At 33.7% G+C, this 20,384-nt stretch overlaps 3 protein-coding genes across 4 annotated transcripts; 1 reads left to right on the forward strand and 2 right to left on the reverse strand.

Moving 5' to 3' along the window:
* Positions 1 to 514: 514 nt before the first annotated feature.
* LOC116023220 (protein MODIFYING WALL LIGNIN-1) lies at positions 515 to 3,357 on the reverse strand. Of its 2 annotated transcripts, none has more exons than XM_031264203.1 (3): positions 3,190 to 3,357; positions 2,880 to 3,088; positions 515 to 1,077 (listed from the first exon to the last, which is right to left on the reverse strand). In XM_031264203.1, the coding sequence occupies exons 1-3, from the start codon at positions 3,292 to 3,294 to the stop codon at positions 861 to 863; spliced, it is 531 nt and encodes a 176-aa protein (XP_031120063.1). In that variant the 5' UTR covers positions 3,295 to 3,357; the 3' UTR covers positions 515 to 860. The 2 variants fall into 2 exon arrangements, with proteins under 2 accessions (XP_031120063.1, XP_031120064.1); XM_031264204.1 differs by having other exon boundaries at positions 2,880 to 3,098; positions 3,190 to 3,249.
* A 1,294-nt stretch (positions 3,358 to 4,651) lies between these two features.
* On the reverse strand, positions 4,652 to 7,790 carry LOC116022514 (long-chain-alcohol oxidase FAO4A). Its single transcript, XM_031263245.1, has 4 exons — positions 7,518 to 7,790; positions 7,172 to 7,441; positions 5,262 to 6,728; positions 4,652 to 5,106 (listed from the first exon to the last, which is right to left on the reverse strand). Exons 1-4 carry the CDS (start codon positions 7,722 to 7,724, stop codon positions 4,807 to 4,809), a joined length of 2,244 nt encoding a protein of 747 aa, XP_031119105.1. The 5' UTR covers positions 7,725 to 7,790; the 3' UTR covers positions 4,652 to 4,806.
* An 8,728-nt stretch (positions 7,791 to 16,518) lies between these two features.
* LOC116022706 (NDR1/HIN1-like protein 12) lies at positions 16,519 to 17,551 on the forward strand. Its single transcript, XM_031263538.1, has one exon. It carries the CDS (start codon positions 16,684 to 16,686, stop codon positions 17,278 to 17,280), a length of 597 nt encoding a protein of 198 aa, XP_031119398.1. The 5' UTR covers positions 16,519 to 16,683; the 3' UTR covers positions 17,281 to 17,551.
* The last annotated feature ends 2,833 nt before the right edge of the window (positions 17,552 to 20,384 follow it).

Below are 20,384 nucleotides of genomic sequence, written 5' to 3' on the forward strand. Positions count from 1 at the left end.
GGCCGGAGACGAAGAGCCCGGCAAGAGATGAATCTTTTTTTTTTTATAATTATTTTTATAATTTTTTTAATATTTTAAAATTATTATCCATATAAATATACAAAAAAAATGAAAATTGAACTTTTTTAAATGGTTGAAGTAGTTAATTGAATGTTTTTTAAGTTCAGGATGCTAAATGAAGTTTTTTGAATGGTAGAAGATACTATTTTAACATTATCCAAAATTTAACCATTTTTAGACTTTGATCATTTTCTTTCGTTAGGGGCAATTTAGTAAATTTAGACCTCTTCTCTATTAACACACCAATACATATAATACATCAACTTTCAACCCAAACTTGATCAAAATTAAAGTGTGATACTAGTAAAGATAAGTATGTGTGGTATAGATGAAAGGTTAGGACCAAGCATGGCATAGTCACCAAACTCAAATGATCAAATTTGATATTTTATGAAATTCTAACTTATACAAACATGTATTACGCATGGAGTACAAAAATGAACTTAACATTAAATTCATTGCAAGTTATATGTATTTATAGCCCTTCAAAAAAAATGTATTTACAGAAATAAAAAATATACAATATAATGTAAAACCCACGTCAACATATGTGCATTATCACTTTATTTTCTTATTCCTTCTTATCCTAAGACTAAGAAAAGTATGCGCTTTTTTTTTTCCTTACATTTGAATATGTAACTACTTATCCAAAAACCTCTATACCATAAAGTCTTTTCCATCGATGTCGTTGTCATTAAATATAAAAACTTGTTAACTCTGTAATTGGTCAAATTCCTCTCCCTTTCAACATATATGACAATGAATTTTATTTTTTTTTGGGGGTTAAAAAAAATGTGATTCTAGTTGGGTATGGAGGTGGTGAGCTTGGTTCTTCTAGTGAAGATGGCAGAGGCAATGGTTAAAGCCAAAGTGATTATGAGCAAAAGTGCAGAGCCAAAGTAAACTCCATCTTTCACTATGTAACACTCTCCATCTAACCATCCTTCTCCCGGTGCCTGTCTTCTGCTCATGCTTGTGGCTGCACCTATTAAAATTGCTGCAACTCCAAAGCTCATCCTGCCATGCATATATGCACACACCTTAATTATCTATGTATCACCACAATATATATGTGTGTGTGTGGGTAGACACACACACATATAACTAATATAACCAAATTAATTGAGGAAGGCCACTGGAGTGAACAACAATCACTTCAAGCAAGTTTAGTTAATAATAATCAAACAAAATTCAGAGAAATATAACCGCTCAAAATTGACTGAAGAATTGGTCATAATTAATATTACCAAAAAGGGACGATTATTGGTCAATTTCAAGCGTTTCATAATTTAGGGTCAAACTTGTGTGAGACCGTCTCACGGGTCCTTATTCGTGAAACTGGTCGGGTCGGGTCAAAGCACCGTGCAAATGTCATACTTATATGCTCAAATATAACAGTAATCAATAATACAATTTTTGTTACTTATAAGAGAAAAAGTAATACATTTTTCATAATAAGCAATGTTGACAAGTGCCCCTTACTTATAAGGGCAAATATAATACTTTTGAGGAAAAAAGTAATACTTTTAAATGGAAATGTAAAAATATTGTATTTTCCCTTAAAAGTATTACATTTACATACCATTATAAGTAACAAAAATTTTATTCCTGATTAGTATTACATTTGAGCATATAAGTATGACATTTGTGCATATAGGCGTTACATGTGCATCTTGACCCGACCCGACCCGTCTCATAGTAAGACGATCTCACACAAGTTTTTGCCCATAATTTATCATCAATATTTTTATCACTCTATTTTTTTTTTTGGGTACACCTATGTCATTAATTACTATTTTTAATTGACTAAAAGAAACAGTACAGTCCACATTAGAATGCTTTATTAGAAAGTACATTATGTGTGACTAATATTATTTTTTCTACAATAAATAAATATTGGTTGTTAAATTTTACTAATATTGTGTAAGATATTGAACAACTATTGTTTTTACCTAAACACAATAAATCCATATGAAGGACGATCTAGATAGTGGGTGAAGGGTGTAAAAACGGAGTAATATTTATACAATAATATGATAGATGTTATTTAAGAAGTACATACTAATTCATGTTAAGAATATATATTGTTTCTAATAAATGTGTAATGAAAATGATTATTATTATTATTTATTTATTTTTGGAATATAATTGGAATAAGCAAGTGATAAAATCTATGGAGTAATATAATGTGCTATTTTGGTAACTATAAAATAATGAATTACCAATTACTTATAATAACGCTTTCCTAATTGAGTACAGCCAATCAAGACACAAATTATCATATGCAAGACACGCAAAAAATTATAATGATTTCAAATAATTACTAAGGGTGTGTTTTGTTGACATGTTTAGCTAAGTTGTTATTGTTTTTATGATAGTTTTTAGTTCTACTGACTCCTGTTCATAGCTACTCACAAAGAACAGTTGCCTGAGGCTCGAGGTTCGAACCCACTCCCATCATGAATGATGGGGAGGGTTAACCGGGACTCCGAATGCCACTAGACCACAAAACTTATTCCCTAATAAAATAAGGTTTCATCCCTACCTCTTCAATCATTTCTCCAACTATTAATAATCATTCATATTCCACCATACTACAAAATATGTAAAATACTTTCAACAAAACCTATTATCATTACAAAATATTTGATACCTATTCCGATTCTTATTTCCATGTATGAATCAAACATACCTAAGTAAGATGTGGTGATTAATTGATTATCTCTTAATCAATTGACTAATTGATTATGCTCGGAAGATTAATGACAAAGACTTATCCTAAACTAACTAACCATCTTAGAAAAGGACAGTCTACGTACCATGATAGTACGAGGAAGAAGATGGCGGTTTTGGGCTTCTTGGTCTTGCGGCAACTGCATTCACGCTCCTTTGACATCAACTTTCCGCACAGCAACAAGTTGCCGATGATCTGAGCAACCGACGAACACGCCAGCGCCGCCAGTCCTAACCGGAAAGCGGCGCTCTCCGGCAAGGAACACAGCTTTCCATCTACGCTGAGATCCTTCACCTGCGAACAACTAATTAATTTACTAATTTACATGAATTCTAGCACAGCACACGTATGTCTGTTCAGAAGATATATATATATATATATATATATATATATACCTTAGATTTCTTGAATTCGGCGGCGACACAGAGGGTGCAGGAGACGAAGCCGAGGGAGACGACAACCGAAACGAGGAGAGGGAAAATGTATGGATGGTTTTCCATGAGAGTAATAAGGCTAATCAGCTGAGAGAGGTTGGTTGGAAAAGGTTGGTGGAGAATAAAGAGACAATTCAACTAGCTGGGAAGAAGAAGAAACTTGAGGCTTACTCAAAGGTTGAAATTAATTAAGAAGCGTTTGGTGGCGGCTTGTTGGTGATTCCGGTACGGTTGTGCTTTGGGGTTTGTCGTGGAACGTAACCTTTTCCTCCAAACAAGCCTCTATATATGTGGATTTGAATGTTTAAAAAAAATCATTGACAATAGAAACCGTAAGCACTATATAAGGATATGCATGACAGTATGAGATGAATCACAAAGGCCCTGTTTGGTAAATAATCAGTCTATCAGCCAATTTTGACTTATTTGATCACTATTAGTTGTTTGGTTAATAAGCTTTTTATAACTCCAAAATGCTAAAATTCAAAAAGTCAACTCAAAGCAGCCTTTTCAATTAGTTTTTTTAGAAAAGAAATTATACCAAACAGCTATCAGCTAACAGCTAATTTATCAAACAACTTTTTACAATCAGCTAATATTATCAACAAATCATACCTTCTAACCCAAACAGCCAACCCAATTAGCCAACAACCATTTACCAAACAGAGCCAAAATCAATTTAGGTTGCTCATAACTAATTAATTTAAATCAAAAAAATTAACAAGTTGTTTTATTAGGAATTGATTTTGTAATTTTGTATTATTAAGCTAATAATATGATCAAATTGGCTGGAGTTGTTTTAGTATGGGATGAATGTGGTCAACTGGATGGATTGGATCCGGTGGTTTAATTTCTAGCTAGCCCGGTGGGCACTGGCCAGGTTGAGGACTAATATATAATTGAAAGAGGCTTAATTACAATTATATATGAACTTTTATTACACACACTATGAATTTTTAATCATAGTAATCTGAATGGAATCGAATCAAATTAAAATTATATACAATATATATACCTAATCTTTTATTGGTCAAATTTGGTTAGGTTGGAATTGCATGCGTTAAACGGGACCATTGTGTGGAATTGATCCATTTAATGTCGTAGGATCGTGGTGGTATGTTTCACAAGGCTTGTATTTCTCATTTAGTTAATTATTAAATGCAGTCTTGATCTCCTTTAAAAAATATATATAATTTTATGACTTTTTACTGAGAATGTAGGATGATATCGCCAATAATAGAATACATTTTGTATAGGGAAAAGTGTCAAATATGTCATTGAACTTTACACAAAAATGCAATTAAGTTCATGAACTTTTTAAAAAATTCAATTAAACATTTGAACTTCCCAAAATGAGTCAAATAGGTCTAATTTACCATCACCATTAATCAATAAGCCAGGGTATAACCCCACACAAATTACCTTTATCAAACTAATAATCTTATTAGAAGAAAATAAAATAGTAGCTGATGATGAACATGCATAATACAAATTACAAATATTATTGCAGCAATCCACACAGTACAGATAGAAATTGAGAAGACAATGACCCATGATTAAGGTAGCTAGGTAGGTAGCTTAATCATGAGTCTTAAGAAAGTCAAGTACAGAGTGAGAAATGCAATAAGAAACAGACATAATGGTGACCATTGGGTTGATCCCTAAAGCCGTAGGAAGAACACTCCCATCTCCAACAAACAGCCCTTCCACCTCCCATGTCTCTCCCTTGGGGTTCACCACTGATGTCTTGGGATCAACTCCCATTCTGCAACTCCCCATCTGGTGCGCCGATGCTTTCAGATTCGTGTGTTTGCTCAGACTCTGTGAACTCTCCTCCTTCACAAACCTCTCAAACTCTTCCCTGCTCGCTTCCTTCACCTATAACCACATGGTAAAATTAAGGATAACAACATTATATCAAATTAAAAGTATAAGCTGATAGTTGGATTGCACACTTGTGGGCTCCACATAACATATAATCATAATCCGTAACAAGCTGATAGTTAGATTGTACATATATATATATATATTACCTTCAGTGTTCGTCCTGTCCCGTGATTGCATCCCATCTCCTCGGCCCCGGCCGCCGCCAGTATCCTCAACAGCTTCTCGATTCCTCTCTGCAGATTCTCCTCGTCGGTTTTGTCAAGGTCGTAGGTTACGGAGGTCGGCGAGAACGCCTCCCCTGACCCCATATCCCTAGCCAGCGCGAAAACGTGGGCGGTTCTCGCGTATCTACTCATCCTCATCTTGAATTCTCGCCCGGAATTCCACGGCATTAGGGCGGAGAACAACCCGGGGTGTAACGCCGGCGTTTGTATCACCGCGCCGTACCCTGTTCCGTTAACGTTTAATACCACGCTAGACATCGCCGACATTATCGCCCCTTCGTAGCTCTTCTTGTTCTCTCCCGGCGCGTCCGGAAAATACCCCCACGCGAACACGACAGGGTGGAGGCGCAAATTCCGGCCGATGTTCCGGTTTTTCAGGCCGCTGTTGATCAGCAACGAGGGAGTGGTTAGGGCGCCGCAGGCGACCACGGTCACCTTCGATTTAATCACAGCCGTTTGTTTCACCCCGTCGCGTTGAAACGTGAACATAACTCCCTTAGCTTTGTTCCTCTCGTGGATTACTTCCAGAGCTTCGCATTCCGGGAGGATAGCGCCGTTGCCGGATTTCACAAGGTCGACGAACCACGTCTCCGCCGTGCCTTTTTTCCGCCCGTCTTTGCAGCCGAAGGTGCACCAGCCGCAATAATGATCGGCCGGCGCGTTTTGCGGGATATTTTCCACAGGATAACCTAATTCCAAACAACCTTTTCTCAAAACCATGTTTTGGAAACTTTCGTCCTCGCATTCACGTTGCACTCCCATTTTACCGCAAACAATGTCCATGGCTTTCTGGTAAACCTCGCTTCCGAATAACTCGAGGCCGTGGAGTTCGCGCCATTCCTGGAGAACATACGGCGGCGTTTTGATCGAAGCGGACCAGTTCACCGTTGAGCCGCCGCCCACGGTGGAGCCGGCGAGGAGGACCATGTCTAAGTCCTTTGTCATTAGCAATCCACCGCCTAAGAACATTTTATCCATGGAAGGGCCTTCAAGGAGGGACAGATTGGTTCTCGCATAATAATTCCCTTTCTCCAAGACCAGAACTTTATAGCCGGCGGTTGCGAGAACGCCGGAAATGACGCCGCCGCCGCAGCCAGAGCCGACCACCACCGCATCGCACTCGATCACGAAAGATGGGCCCGGGGGCTTCGGTTTCGTGACAGAACAACCTAGTTTGGTTAGCCTGTTGAAGACGAATTCTTCTGGTTGATTCAGATCAATGATTCCGTTGTACAGAGGTCCAAAGAGCAATTCTTCGATATCAGCCACTGCGATATCATCGTCTTCATGATCGTGATGCTTGTGTTTTTTTTGTTTTTCGGAAATGGAAGGGTCAGGACCACAATACCCTATTGCTTTCCAACTTGGGTTTTCACCCTTATCATCAACCTGTAAACGATAAATTTATCAGTGGATTGAATATCAGCAGCCTGCTTGTATTATTGGACATCAATGGTGGTAACAAATGTAAGGACATGAATTCAGTAACCCAGCCAACTTGGTTAGTTTTGCAAATTATATTGTGGACCATTTGTGTTGAAAAGGAATTACAGTTGCGCGGAACAGAGTCCGTTCAACACAACTGCAGTGAGGGATGGGTTCGTGCCTCAATGGGGACGATATTTACTCATTGGGCTTCAATAGGTTGAGAAAGTATATATATATACAGATACTACATGTACCAGAGTCAATAGTACTAAAAAAAAACTAATTGTGATTGTATACTAATTAAGGTGAATTTACCCAATAAAACTTTGAACTAATGATTACAAGTTTCCTCGCTACTCAAAAAAAAAAAACAACATAAATCCGGGCTGTCCCACAAAACATACCGCAGTGAAGAATACAAGGAGAACCAAAGCTTTCATGGCCGTGAAAAAATTTCGGATGGATTGCAGGCTGCTGGTGGCCCATGATTGAACTATACGTTCTCTCTTGTTCTGAGAAATCTCAGGGAAGCGTAGCAAAAAGGGAAACTGCGTTGACAAGCTTCCCTTTCCACACAGCAACAATGTTCCAATCCTCGTTGACAGAAACCATAGCAGCAGCAGCAATGAATTCAGCTTAGGATGTTTCATTCTCTCGTTTATAAGCCACGCCACCTGGAAATTTAATTCAAATAATTAAAGATCAATCGACATATATAATTGTAGCGTATCATATCCAAATTCTTATTACCTGGTGGTGAGTTCCGGTGGAGGCGGCTGAAGTTTGAAAGAAATTAGTGAGAGATGCATCTGTGGTTTGTGGAAGAGGTTCATTAATGGCGGGCAGAAAAGTGTTGCATAAAGCACTCAGAGTCTCCATCTGTGAAGGAGACAGTGTTTTTTTGGTAGCGCTCTTGTTCTCCATTTTTCTGTGAATGATGAATTGAATATTCTGCATGCAAGAATGAAGAATTGTAAGCTTTGTCCAGGTATTTATGGACCACGATGCATGATATCTCACGCTTAAAGGCGGTAAAGCTAGCTAGAACATTTTGATTCTCAAAAATATCATCACACGTGCTCTTTCTAATGGCCTTTATTTTTCCTTTAGTTTGCAAGTTATTATTCAGGGCAAGATTTATCCTGGGCCCTTATGAAAGTTTCTCTTGTAATTTAAAAAAAAAATAGTTAGTATTATCTGACCGACGCAAATAATATGAAAATATTTTGAAAATTTGTAGATCGGACATCCCAGGAATTTTTTACGCATTTCCATCTTTCTATATTATGCATTCTCTTTATTTTTAATATTCTTGATGAATTAACTAATTTCATTATTTGCCAAGACCTTGTGGAAGTGGCACCAGCTGTATTCTCATATAGGAGGTTGTGGGGAGGTTGTATTGACTCTTTATGTTTTAATAGGTTGAAAAAGTAGTTATCAATAGATACAGGATTGAGGATTGTAACAAGAGAGACAGTAATACTAAAAAAAAACTAATTTCATTATTTAAATGTTGTCTTTATTTACTAAATAAATAATTTATAGAGTTTGATACTATGTAATTACCTGTAGCAAGAAAACAAAATTCTGTAATTGGGAAGGGATAAATATGTGGTTCACATAATCACATTTATCTTAGTATCTTACGTAGCTCTCAGGCTGATACTGCATGCAGTATCAGCAATCCAGTTAGGCAGAAAGAGATGTTGTGTATATCTATAATTAATTTTTTTTTTTTTAGTTAAAATCATTGGAATTGTACAAACCTTAATTAGGACCATATCTTAGTTCCACTTAATTAAGAATAAATGTTTTTATACCATAACTTATGCTTTAATTTTCTAAAGAAAAGATTGTAGAATATACGTAATTGTATGGAAATAATGGAATACTAGAAAAGTTCTATCCTCAAAACTTCTGCAATAACTTGCGTATTGGAATTGAGAGAAGAAAGTATTGTGGTGTGGTGCCACGGTATACACAAAGTCATTTTTACATGCACGTCTTTTTTCTCCAAAAACTCAAAATTAATTAATCATTATTTTTATGTCGGCGCCGGCAACGCTACAAAAATATAATGGCAACTTCCGATTGATTTTTCCGACGGTCATGGCCTGATATGTGAAGCCCAATTTGTTGAGTGCACTTTTCTGTATTATCGGATGAATTTTGCAATTGTGTATGATGGATTCAAAATTTTTAACATGATGCACCTTACAAGATTTGACCCACTGACTTTACAATTGTATTAGATATTAAGTTATCAACTAACTCTATGCTAAAAGTAATTTTATTTGAAAAGCGGCCAATAAATACATGTGTAGTTAAAATATTATTTTAATTATAAAATAAAACATGTGCATGCATTAACATTACTCTTTTGCTTCCAATTACGGAATACGGAGTATCAATTTACCCTCTTTTTTTTTTTTATTAAAAATATTCTCATATGAAGGCGGATAGAATGTTCGGTTCATGGAATAAATTTTGAGAGAATTTGAATGTTATTCCATATATAATAAATAAAATACGCAATGAATAGAAATGAATTATATTATATTGTTTGGTATACTTGAAGAATAGACCTTATGAATGTTATTCCATTGCTTGATTAGTTTAAAGAATATTAGTGAAATATGTTTTAAAAGACATAAATATCCATATTTAAAGTATAATAATAATAATAATACAAAGTAATTACTACTATTATTATTATTATTGTTGTTGTTGTTGTTGTTGTTGTTATGATTATTATTATTATTACATAAGATTTTTAAATAATATTATTTTATATATATCAAATATAGTATTGTAAAAAAAATCACGATATATAAGTAACAATTTTTTTAAAGAACATTTAATAATAGTCAAAAGAAGAATAACATAAGTAATACAAATGTTCTTAATAATGTGTGTGTAACTGTGTATAATTGGGGGTAAATTAAAATAGAAAATAGCAAATTTAGATTATTTTTGAGACCTTATTTTCGGAAATAAAATGCATTAGCAAATAATGGAATAGGCTTATTCCCAATAATGACTTACCAAATGTGCTATTAATGGGGTGTTTGGTTGTGACGAATTTGGGTGTAAATGAATTGTAATTCAATGAATTGTCAAATTACACCGTTTGGTTGGAGGGTGGAATTGCAATTCACTCGAAATTAGGAATTGCAATTCATGGGGTACCCCCATGAATTACAATTCAATGAAGACGATGGGCAATTTTGTTGGTGTAAAGTCAATTTTACCCCTCCTTCCACACCCCTTGTCTTTTTTTTTTCTTTTTTCTTTTTTAATTTTTGAAAGATCAAAATTATTATTATTATTATTATTATTATTATTGAAAGAATTGTTATTATTGTTATTATTATTGAAAGAATATTATTATTATTATTGTTATTATTATTATTATTGAAAGAATTATTATTATTGTTATTATTATTGAAAGAATATTATTATTATTATTATTATTACTACAACATAAGGGTATTTTAGTCATGTAAATGTCTTATTGAAATTAATTCTAAAAGTAACGAAATCATGAATAGTCTACTCTGCTCGGTCTCTCTCGTGGAATGCTGCAAAACGACATGGAAAATTATAAAACACGAGCAAAAAATCAATGGACGTTACTGTCTTCCCGTAGCGGTTTAGGTACGCCAATGAATAGGCTATTAATCTAAACTGTCCACACAAAAGAAAAGACATGTCGAACAATCATTACGTATTCCCAACAAATTAATTTGTTGTTTAATTTCGTGAATAAATTGAGTTATAACACATTCCAATTGAGATAAATCAACATAGGTTAGTCGTATATAGTTGACCAGTTCAAACTAAATAAGTCATCAATAGATCACTCTTGTTAAGAGTTGAACTTGTAACATTGTGATTATCATTATAACAATTTGATCAACTTAATTGGAGTTGTCCTTAAATTTTGATCACATACATTAAGGCTATGTTTGACAAACCTAGCTGAAAAGGTAGCTGAAAGCTGAAAAGTAGCTGAAAACTGAAAAGCTATAAGCTCGAAGCTGATATCTGAAGAGCTGTTAAGCTAGCTGTTATGCTTAAAAGTGTTTGGTAAAATTAACTTTTTGATAAGCTAATAAATGTAAAAAGACTGAAAAAGACATATTCATACAATTTAAATAATTTTAAATTTAAATAGGGTTGTTTATATATTAAATTATAAAATAATGAAATCAATATATTTAAATAAAATATAAAGTAAGAACATATATTCGAAAATATATAAAATAAAAAAAATGTTTATAATTCATAAGATTAGTTCATACCAAAATTAATGTTCAAAAGCAAATGTCAAACTGAAATTACAACCAAACATAATAAAAAGAAAATGTCAAAATGGTTTTAATTGAGATGGGTAAAGGATGTCATTTATTTAAAATAATAATGATAAAGATGGAAAAAAGTTAAAAAGCTACTAGCTTATTTTTGAAAAGTTACCCCAAGTAGCGTTTCAAATGAGCTCTTATTTTAAGCTACTAGCTTATTTTGATAACACTACCAAATAGAGCTTATAACTTATTAGTATCTTAAAATAAGCTATAAGCTCCTAAATAAGCTCTGCCAAAAAGAACCTTATATGTTTGGGGGGTTAATTCTAACAAATTACCGTAAGCATTTATTTTAAACGTGATGTCATTACTCATTTACTACCCAAAAAGTAATGTTACATTCCCTTCTTAATTTCACCTTCTTGCGTATCAATATTTAGTTAGTTCCCTTTACATTTGATTAATAATTAGATTAAAAAAAAAAAACTTGAGTGAAAAATTATATCGTGCAGTCCAAGGTCGATCTTGTAAGGTGAGCTCAGATATATGTTCATTTTTAATATACGATAGGTTAAGTTCATTTTTAGTATATTACAAGTCTAAATAAACTTGTAGTATATTAAAAAATGAACATGTATAAGATGTCAACCTTGCTAGTTACTACGTAAATCTTGATCCATGGTATAAGCATTGAATTTAAATAAGGTAAATTTATGATAACCAATAAATAAAAATAATTTTATTATCACATTCGAGATAAAATTAATAAGGGAAATAATATTATTTCTACACAAATATAGAAAAATAAAGTAACACCTAATCATAACAATTTACATCATTAACATACATTGTGGTAAGTATTTAGCTAAAAATATTATAGCCACATATTTTCTTTTTAATTTTTTAACGTGAAACTCTGCATTTTATTTACAATTTTCAAACTAGACAAATAATAAATTAAGAAACACAAAGGAGAAATATCCCGACCACAAACGAAAGAAAACGATGTAAAATGAGAAGTTTCAATTCACGGCTATTTTATATTGTGGATCATGGTCCACATAGGCACATAGCATTTTGGATCATAAATCAAAACGATGTTATTTTTATATTTAAACTTTAATAAATTTGTAGTTTTTCATTTCTCATGTTTCAACACAAATTTTAATTTATTTTATGTACATAATTAATACTCTTAAGATACAAAATTTCATAACACGAGACATAAACTCTCACAACTCAAAAGACATACACATGTTATATATTACTTATTCTCAAATTTGATTTATGTAGATAATATATGTCATATAGACACATAATTTCATAATACTATACATAAATTTGTAAAATAAGACATACAATATGTTGTGTTACAGCACTACTAATCTATTTTAGGCACAAAATTGTATAGCATGAGATATAGAAACACATAACACAAGACACATACACATGTTTTATATTTACTTTAACTCAAGTACAAAATCAATATTCTCGAGGTATAACTGCATAACATATATAAGACACAAAAATGCATAACACAATATATAAAAACACATAGCACAAGACACAAAAATGCATGTTATATTTACTTTATTTTATGTACAAAATTCATACATTTAAGGTACAAAATTACATAACATTCAGAAACGCATAACACAAAATACCACACATGTTTTACAATAAAAAATAATTAAAAATAAAAACTTTTAAATGTGAATTAAACAACAAACAATCGCTATTAAAATTAAAAATCAAAATTACATCATTTAAAACCATGATCCACCGTATAACAATTTAATTTCAATCAAAATTACGTCGTTTAAAACCATGGTCCACCATATAACAATTTAGTTCCACATGGGTCGGCTAATGGTTCTGACGGACAATTAAAACTGCGGCAGAGAAGGACAATTGAGCTTTTACAATGTGTGGTATTTGGGCTATTTACTTCCATAAAAGGTAATAAGAGTACATTTGTTTGTCCAAAATCATTGTCGGTGATTTCAGGGCTTGCAAGTTGCAACCTTTGGGCAACAATTATTGTGTGGATTGAACTGGGTGGAACACCGTTCAAAAACGATGTTATTTTATATAGTTTATTTTTTTAATTAATTATTGCATATATTTTTATAACTCATAATGTGCATTATTATAAAACATAATGTATATTATTTTAACATATAATGTACATTATTTTAACACATAATGTATATTATTCTAACACATAAAGTACAATATTCTAACTCATAACATATATTATTCTAACTCATAAAATTCAACGACATTGTTTTGGATCGTGGTCCACACAATAATTTGCCACCTTTGGGAGTTTGGGCCACAAAAAATAAATAAACAAAAAAATAAAAAAGATAACAAACCTAGTATATATATAGAGTTAATTCCACCGGAGGTCCATTGTCTTTGGTGACAATTCCAAATTTAGTCCCAGCCTATTATTTTTGCCATTTAACATCCCAGACTATTAATTTTTGGACACTTTTAATCCTTCTCATGACTTTTCTTATTTTTAGTAAGGGCATTTTTGTCTCTTCATATTGTTATTTTGTTCCGGTTTCAACCGGTTTAATTGGTTTAGGACTTTAGGTAACTAATTTTTAGTAACCATATTTTTCAATCGATTCTTAGTAAATTCCTAAACTAATTAAATTGGTTGAAATCGGAAAAAATAACAAAAGAAAAATATGAAGAGACAAAAATGCCCTTACTAAAAATAGGAAAAGTCATCGGAAGGACTAAAAGTGTCCAAAAATTAATAGTCTGGGATGTTAAATGGCAAAAACGATAGTCTGGGACTAAATTTAAAATTGCCACCAAAGACAAGGGACCTCTGGTGGAATTAACTCTATATATATACTACTCTAATTCAATAAGTCGTATAATTCCTAAATACATAAATTTGTAATCATAAGTACTAAATAAGTAAATTATATGTTTAAAAAAAAACTAAATTATAAACGGTCAAAGCTGGTGCTAATCAGCTGTTTTATTGTCACATCTTAACGGAGCTCCGTAAATGAAATTACAGTTCATCTCAAATGATACTGCCTCACATTTGTTTTTATATTATCAAATTAAACTATAGTTATATCAAAATGAAACTGTAATTGGGTTGAAAGGAAACTGCAGTGTATTATAAAAGAAACTGTAGTTGTGTTGAAATGAAACTACAGTGTATATAAAATGAAACTAAATATGTTATATAAATAGAGTTACTTTTTGACGAACGGCGTGGAACATGTGTCGTTTCTGTAATTTATTTTCATTAATCAAAACGACATCGTTTTGATGCATGAACTACCTGCATGCGGTCAACCGTAAAATTTGCGGTGTTAGTTGAACCAGAGTACCAGGCACAATGAAATTAAGCAACAGGAGTATTAAGTATGGGCCAACCCAGTCAATGCCTTAACAAGTGCAGCTTCCATGTAAAGCTTATTACCAGGTTATACGAAACCTGCCAAAAAATGGTGGTTGCATAATCCAATCAAAGAGATTAATTAAGCAAACAGTGTAATGTGTATATATATGCAACCCATTGTATCAAAGGCCCAGATGAGTTGCTCAAAGTTGGATCCACTTGTCTACAACAAGTTTGGATCAGCTATAGGCCCAACAATACACCAAAGCCATATGGAATGATTGGTATACTATGAATCAGGCAAATTATTCTGTGGGCCATAGTTCACATAGCTCATAGTTGTGTAGACCATAAATATAATGTATATTTTTAATATATTAAAAATACATTATTTGTGTATTGAATGTACATTATTCGATAATATATATAAAATAATGTATTTCTAGTACTTAAATAATACACTTTCAAATAATGTACTTTTAGTATATTAAAAATGTACTTTTATTTTATGGTCCATACGAGCATACGACTATATGCATCATGGTCCCATGAATCACTGACATATATGACAGATGTTCATTTTTAATAGGATGTATGACATAACTTTCTATGTGCATTGTCATGCTTACTTGTGTGTGTGCCCAATTGTTGTTATATTATATTATCTGTCTATGTTTATTTGTGTCCTGTTCAAATTCAAACCTGTGACCTCTGAAATGGGAGAGTCATGAGTCCTATATAGTGTATACTTATACTGAAGTCTTACCCCCGATTCCCGTATAACTTTTTTTTTAATACGAACCCCATTACAATACCCATACCCAAGACTCACGCCCTTTAATTAGTTAATAGTCCTAGTGCTTGGATTTCTATGTTTATTCTGATAAGAAACAAGATATTCAAATCATTTTTTTTTCTAAATTTTTTATTTTAAGATTGAACAACTATTCCATCTATTGTATTTTCTATTGTATTTTCATGCAAATAGGGGCAAGAAAACTCTATGGAAAAGTGGAGGATTTTTTCGTTTCAGAAGGAGTTCAAACGCAGGTGTCGGCTAAATAGCAGTCTTGGTCCTATTGAAACTACCGGTGAAGATCCGAATATAAAAGATACGGTTAAAAACATTCAGAGTTGGGAGGATCGTGACAATTCTAGTTACAGTAATGTTGATCATTTATTCGGCGTTAAAGACAATGAGAATTTCATCTCCGATAACACTTTTGTAGTTTTTGATATTGAAAATCATATTTTTGAGATTGACAACGATCATTCTTTTTTGAATGAACCTTTTTCTAGTTATAGTGATCGGAATTCTAGCTATCTGACTAATGTATTTACGAGTGAAGATCCCTACTATAATCGTTATATGTATGATGCTCAATATAGTTGGAATANCTTAAGTAATTAAAGATTTAGAATGAAAGATTTAGATTAATTAGTTATTAGACGGAGACGAGATTTTACGAATTTTTTTGTTCTTTGTTCATAGGGGAGAACAAATATCTTTTTCGATGGTGAAACTTTTTCAAAATCTAATGAGCTAATGAGAAAGGGTGGTTTCGCCAGAGTCCTATATAGTGTATACTTATACTGAAGTCTTACCCCCGATTCCCGTAGAACTTTTTTTTTAATACGCACCCCCATTACAATACCCATACCCAAGACTCACACCCTTTAATTAGTTAATAGTCCTAGTGCTTGGATTTCTATGTTTATTCTGATAAGAAACAAGATATTCAAATCATTTTTTTTTCTAAATTTTTTATTTTAAGATTGAACAACTATTCCATCTATTGTATTTTCTATTGTATTTTCATGCAAATAGGGGCAAGAAAACTCTATGGAAAAGTGGAGGATTTTTTCGTTTCAGAAGGAGTTCAGTGTCATTAAGATATTTAATTTGGGTTCCATTGATCCATTGCGTGCATGCATGCGTCAACAATATAATATATTCAATTACAAATTAATGCATGTGAATATTCTCCCTTCAATTCCCCTCTCTCTCTAATCTCCTTTATATGTGTGTAAGTAATGAATAGAATATGAGTAATATATGGTGGCTTTGTGCATGGGAAAAGAAGATACCGTGTAACCTTTCCCACCGAATGGAGCTAAGTACCTCATTCTCATCAAATTCAATTCGATCATAAACTGTACTAAACCACACTAAGCTACCAAATCATACTAAACACCCAATTCCAGCGATTATATTCTCCGGCCGGCGATGAAAAAGCCGACGCTGGGTCCCCGGCGGCGCACCAACCCGTTGGTATGGTGTCTGGCCATAATCTGCGCCGTCCTGACAATCGTCGTCATCCTCACCGGAATCGTGGTGTTCATCGGCTACATGGTGGCGCGTCCAAAAGTGCCGCAAATGAGCGTGGCCAACGCGCACATCGACACGCTCTACTACGACATGGTGAGCCTCCTGACCGTTAAGATCTCCATCGTGATCAAGGCGGAGAACGACAACGCGAAGGCCCGCGCGTACTTCTACAAGACCAGCTACGCGCTGAGCTTCCACGGCGTCAAAGTCGCGTACCTCAACGCCGACCCGTTCGAGGTGCCCCGGAACAGCTCCACGGAGCTGTATTACCAGGTGGAGTCGTCGCCGATCCCGCTGACGCCGGAGGAAGGGGAGAGGGTCGAAGCCGGGCTGAAGAACAGCAACGTGACGTTCGAGCTGAAAGGGAACACGCGCACGCGGTGGCGCGTTTGGGTCATCGGTTCTGTCAGATTTTGGTTGCACCTTGATTGCAGACTTAAGCTTCCCGTTGATGGAACCACCATTTACCCAAAGTGCAACACTAAGTCTAGGTAGATTATTATATTATATATATTTCTTCATTTTTGATCTCCACTTCTCATGGATGGACCGGAGAAATTAATAAATATTGCACCATATATTTTCTTGATTTTTTTTTCTTCTTATTTTTGTTGAATTGGAACTTAATTATTGGAGTGTACAATATAAATGGTGATGTTTTTGTAACCAGCATTATATTGCTGCAGTTCTGTTGCTTCTAATGTATATCAAATTCTTGAGTGTAAAATAGCGGTGAGCCGGTAACTGAGTCAAGCTATTCGGTTTGATTTTGGTGAGTATTTGAATTTGATTATGTTATTTGTACTCTTGAATGTTTATCAAGAGTTTAAGCAATACGTCGAGTCAAATTGAAATATCTTAATTGAATTGATATTAAAAAATTAGAACTCAGTCAAGTTTCAGCTTCAATTTTTTAAATCGAACCTAATTTTAAGTTTTGACTTACTATTTGTTTTTGGTTCATCTCAATGATACTCTAGTGTAGAATGGTGATTATTTTGAAGCACTGTGCCATACTGCCATGCATGCATGTTGGCTTGGGATTTGGGAAAATTATGTGAAAAGATATACAATGAATATAATACAAGCAAAGAGAAGGAAAAAGTTGGTTTAATTCTGACCTTAAACATGAAGGAAGAACTACACCACTTTAACTTCAAAATTCTTTCCTTATATCAATTAATTACTAAAATACCTGTTCACATCACATATCATGATAACACCACACTAAATTTTAGATGTTGCATGCCAATAAAAAATAATAATTATCATATTGTTACATAGAACAATAGACTTTGAGTGATTAGATCGAGAATGGTCTATTTATATATGGAGGATGGACTACTACAAAATTTCAATTAATCACACGTCAACATATGGGTTAAGCAAAGTGCACTCCCCGTCTAGAATATTTTATTGTTAAGTAAGAAGAGGTTTATGCCATCTTATTTAATATTTACATACAAATGATACAATTTAATCTTAATCAAGCAATTGTCCTAGAATTTAAGATGTTGCATGCTAAAATATATATATATATATATATATATATATATATATATATATATATATATATATATATATATATAATTGTCATATGGTTACATAGACCAGTAGCTGAAGAATGGAGTAGTATAGAACTGTTACCAATCACACGTTAGCATATAATTAATGCAAATTTGGTTGGACAGTAGTTTTAAATGTGGTCTTTAATTTACAAGACAAGTTAATTCCAATGTTATGGGAAGACTAACTTAATACGGAGTAGCACATATTGGACATTGACCAAAAATTCACATACTATATATATACTCGACAACCTTTTTTCTAGTTTTGGTAATTTTTTAAATTATATATTCATATTCATATTCTTTTCAATCGTGGCCTTAACCTCATCATGGATCCTCTGATTCGTTGATGTCGATTTTATGGGCCGACACGTTAATTGAGTGATTAGCGAATAATTTTGAATTAAGGATGTTAATTTTTAATTTGATAGTCCCTCTTTTTTAATAAAAAAGGAAAAAAAAAAGATGAATTTATCCAACATATTAATTTAATGGACAAAAAGTTTTATTTACGACTTATTTCTTGTAACTACAGTTAAGTTGAATTTCTTATTGGTAGAGTAAATGTATTTAAGTTGACAATAGCCAATAAGAGGTCATGAAATCTAATTTTAATAGAGACTATATTGACTCTTTGTGTTTTGACAATATTGTTTAAAAAAATGTAAATCGCACTAATATAACCTTGTGATTTGTGAACCCTTGGATCCGAGGCGAGTTTGTTTTATTTAAGGACAAGAATTTGAAGTTGCTTGTACGGCGGATGAGAACTGAATATTGTATTGATTCAATTGAACAATTACAATGATGAGGAATAGGAGATATATATACAAGGGGAGTCTCAGGTAGAGTAGAATAGCTAGTCCTAACGTGACTCAAACTCAGAGAGTCCTAATACTCCCCCTCAAGCGCAGGGTAAACTACTAACCTGAAGCTTGTCCCTAAGAAAAGAAAATCTAGGACTAGGCAAAGCTTTTGTAAAGATATCAGCTAATTGATCTTTTGTGGAAATAAAGTTAACCTGAATATCTCCATTGGCAACCCTATCTCTAACAAAGTGGTAGTCAATCTACACGTGCTTAGTTCTTGCATGAAAAATTGGATTCGCACACATATAAGTAGCACCAAGATTGTCACACCATAATTTGGGAGTAAGGATGCCATCAATTTTGATCTCACGCAGTAAGGACATGATCCATATGACCTCAGCACAAACATCAACCAAGGCTTTATACTCAGCTTCCGTGGATGATCTTGCAACTGTCTTTTGTTTCTTGCACACCCAAGAGATAAGATTGGTGCCAAGAAACACTGCATACCCACTAGTAGATTTACGGTCCTCAGGACAACCAGCCCAATCAGAATCAGAGAAAGCATGAAGCTCTCTAGAATTTGACTGAGTTACACGCAAGCCGAATGAGAGGGTGCCTTTGACATACCTGAGCACTCGTTTTAGCTGCTCCCAGTGAGACAATGTTGGAGCATGCATATGTTGACACAATTGATTGACCGCAAAGGATAAGTCTGGCCGTGTAATTGTGAGATACTGGAGAGCACCGACCAAACTCCTGTATTTCGTTGGATCTTCATATGAATCTGAATTAAGCAATGGAGTTTTCGATGCAGAAATAGGAGTTGCAAGAGGTTTACAATCAGTCATTCCAGGTCGTTTCAAGATGTCTGACATGTACCGCTGCTGAGAAAGAATAACACCATTGCTAGTTTTGACTAGCTCAATTCCAAAAAAGAAACCAGGTTCACCAAGATCTCTAATTTTGAAAGCAGTAGACAGTTTAGAGAGTAAATCAGACACTAGTAGCTCATCAGTCCCCATTACCAAAATGTCATCAACATATACTAAAAGATACACACATGCAGAACCACGAGAGTAATAGAATAATGACACATCAGTCTTTGAAGCTATAAACCCAATAGAGAGTAAAAAAGTATGCAGCCGATTAAACCAAGCTTGTGGAGCTTGCTTTAAACCATATAAGGAACGCTTCAACAGACAAACGTGATCAGGCAATT

Source organism: Ipomoea triloba, chromosome 6, assembly GCF_003576645.1.
Source record: "Ipomoea triloba cultivar NCNSP0323 chromosome 6, ASM357664v1".
Lineage (NCBI taxonomy): Eukaryota > Viridiplantae > Streptophyta > Magnoliopsida > Solanales > Convolvulaceae > Ipomoea > Ipomoea triloba.

Coding starts and splice junctions, on each gene's coding strand:
- LOC116023220 (XM_031264203.1), bottom strand. CDS start 3,294: ATGGAAAACCATCCATACATTTTCCCTCTCCTCGTTTCGGTTGTCGTC. Junction 3,089..3,189: donor CCGAATTCAAGAAATCTAAG/GTATATATATAT, acceptor AGTTGTTCGCAG/GTGAAGGATCTCAGCGTAGA. Junction 1,078..2,879: donor TTCTTCCTCGTACTATCATG/GTACGTAGACTG, acceptor TATGCATGGCAG/GATGAGCTTTGGAGTTGCAG.
- LOC116022514 (XM_031263245.1), bottom strand. CDS start 7,724: ATGCAGAATATTCAATTCATCATTCACAGAAAAATGGAGAACAAGAGC. Junction 7,442..7,517: donor CCACCGGAACTCACCACCAG/GTAATAAGAATT, acceptor TTAAATTTCCAG/GTGGCGTGGCTTATAAACGA. Junction 6,729..7,171: donor TCCTTGTATTCTTCACTGCG/GTATGTTTTGTG, acceptor TATCGTTTACAG/GTTGATGATAAGGGTGAAAA.
- LOC116022706 (XM_031263538.1), top strand. CDS start 16,684: ATGAAAAAGCCGACGCTGGGTCCCCGGCGGCGCACCAACCCGTTGGTA.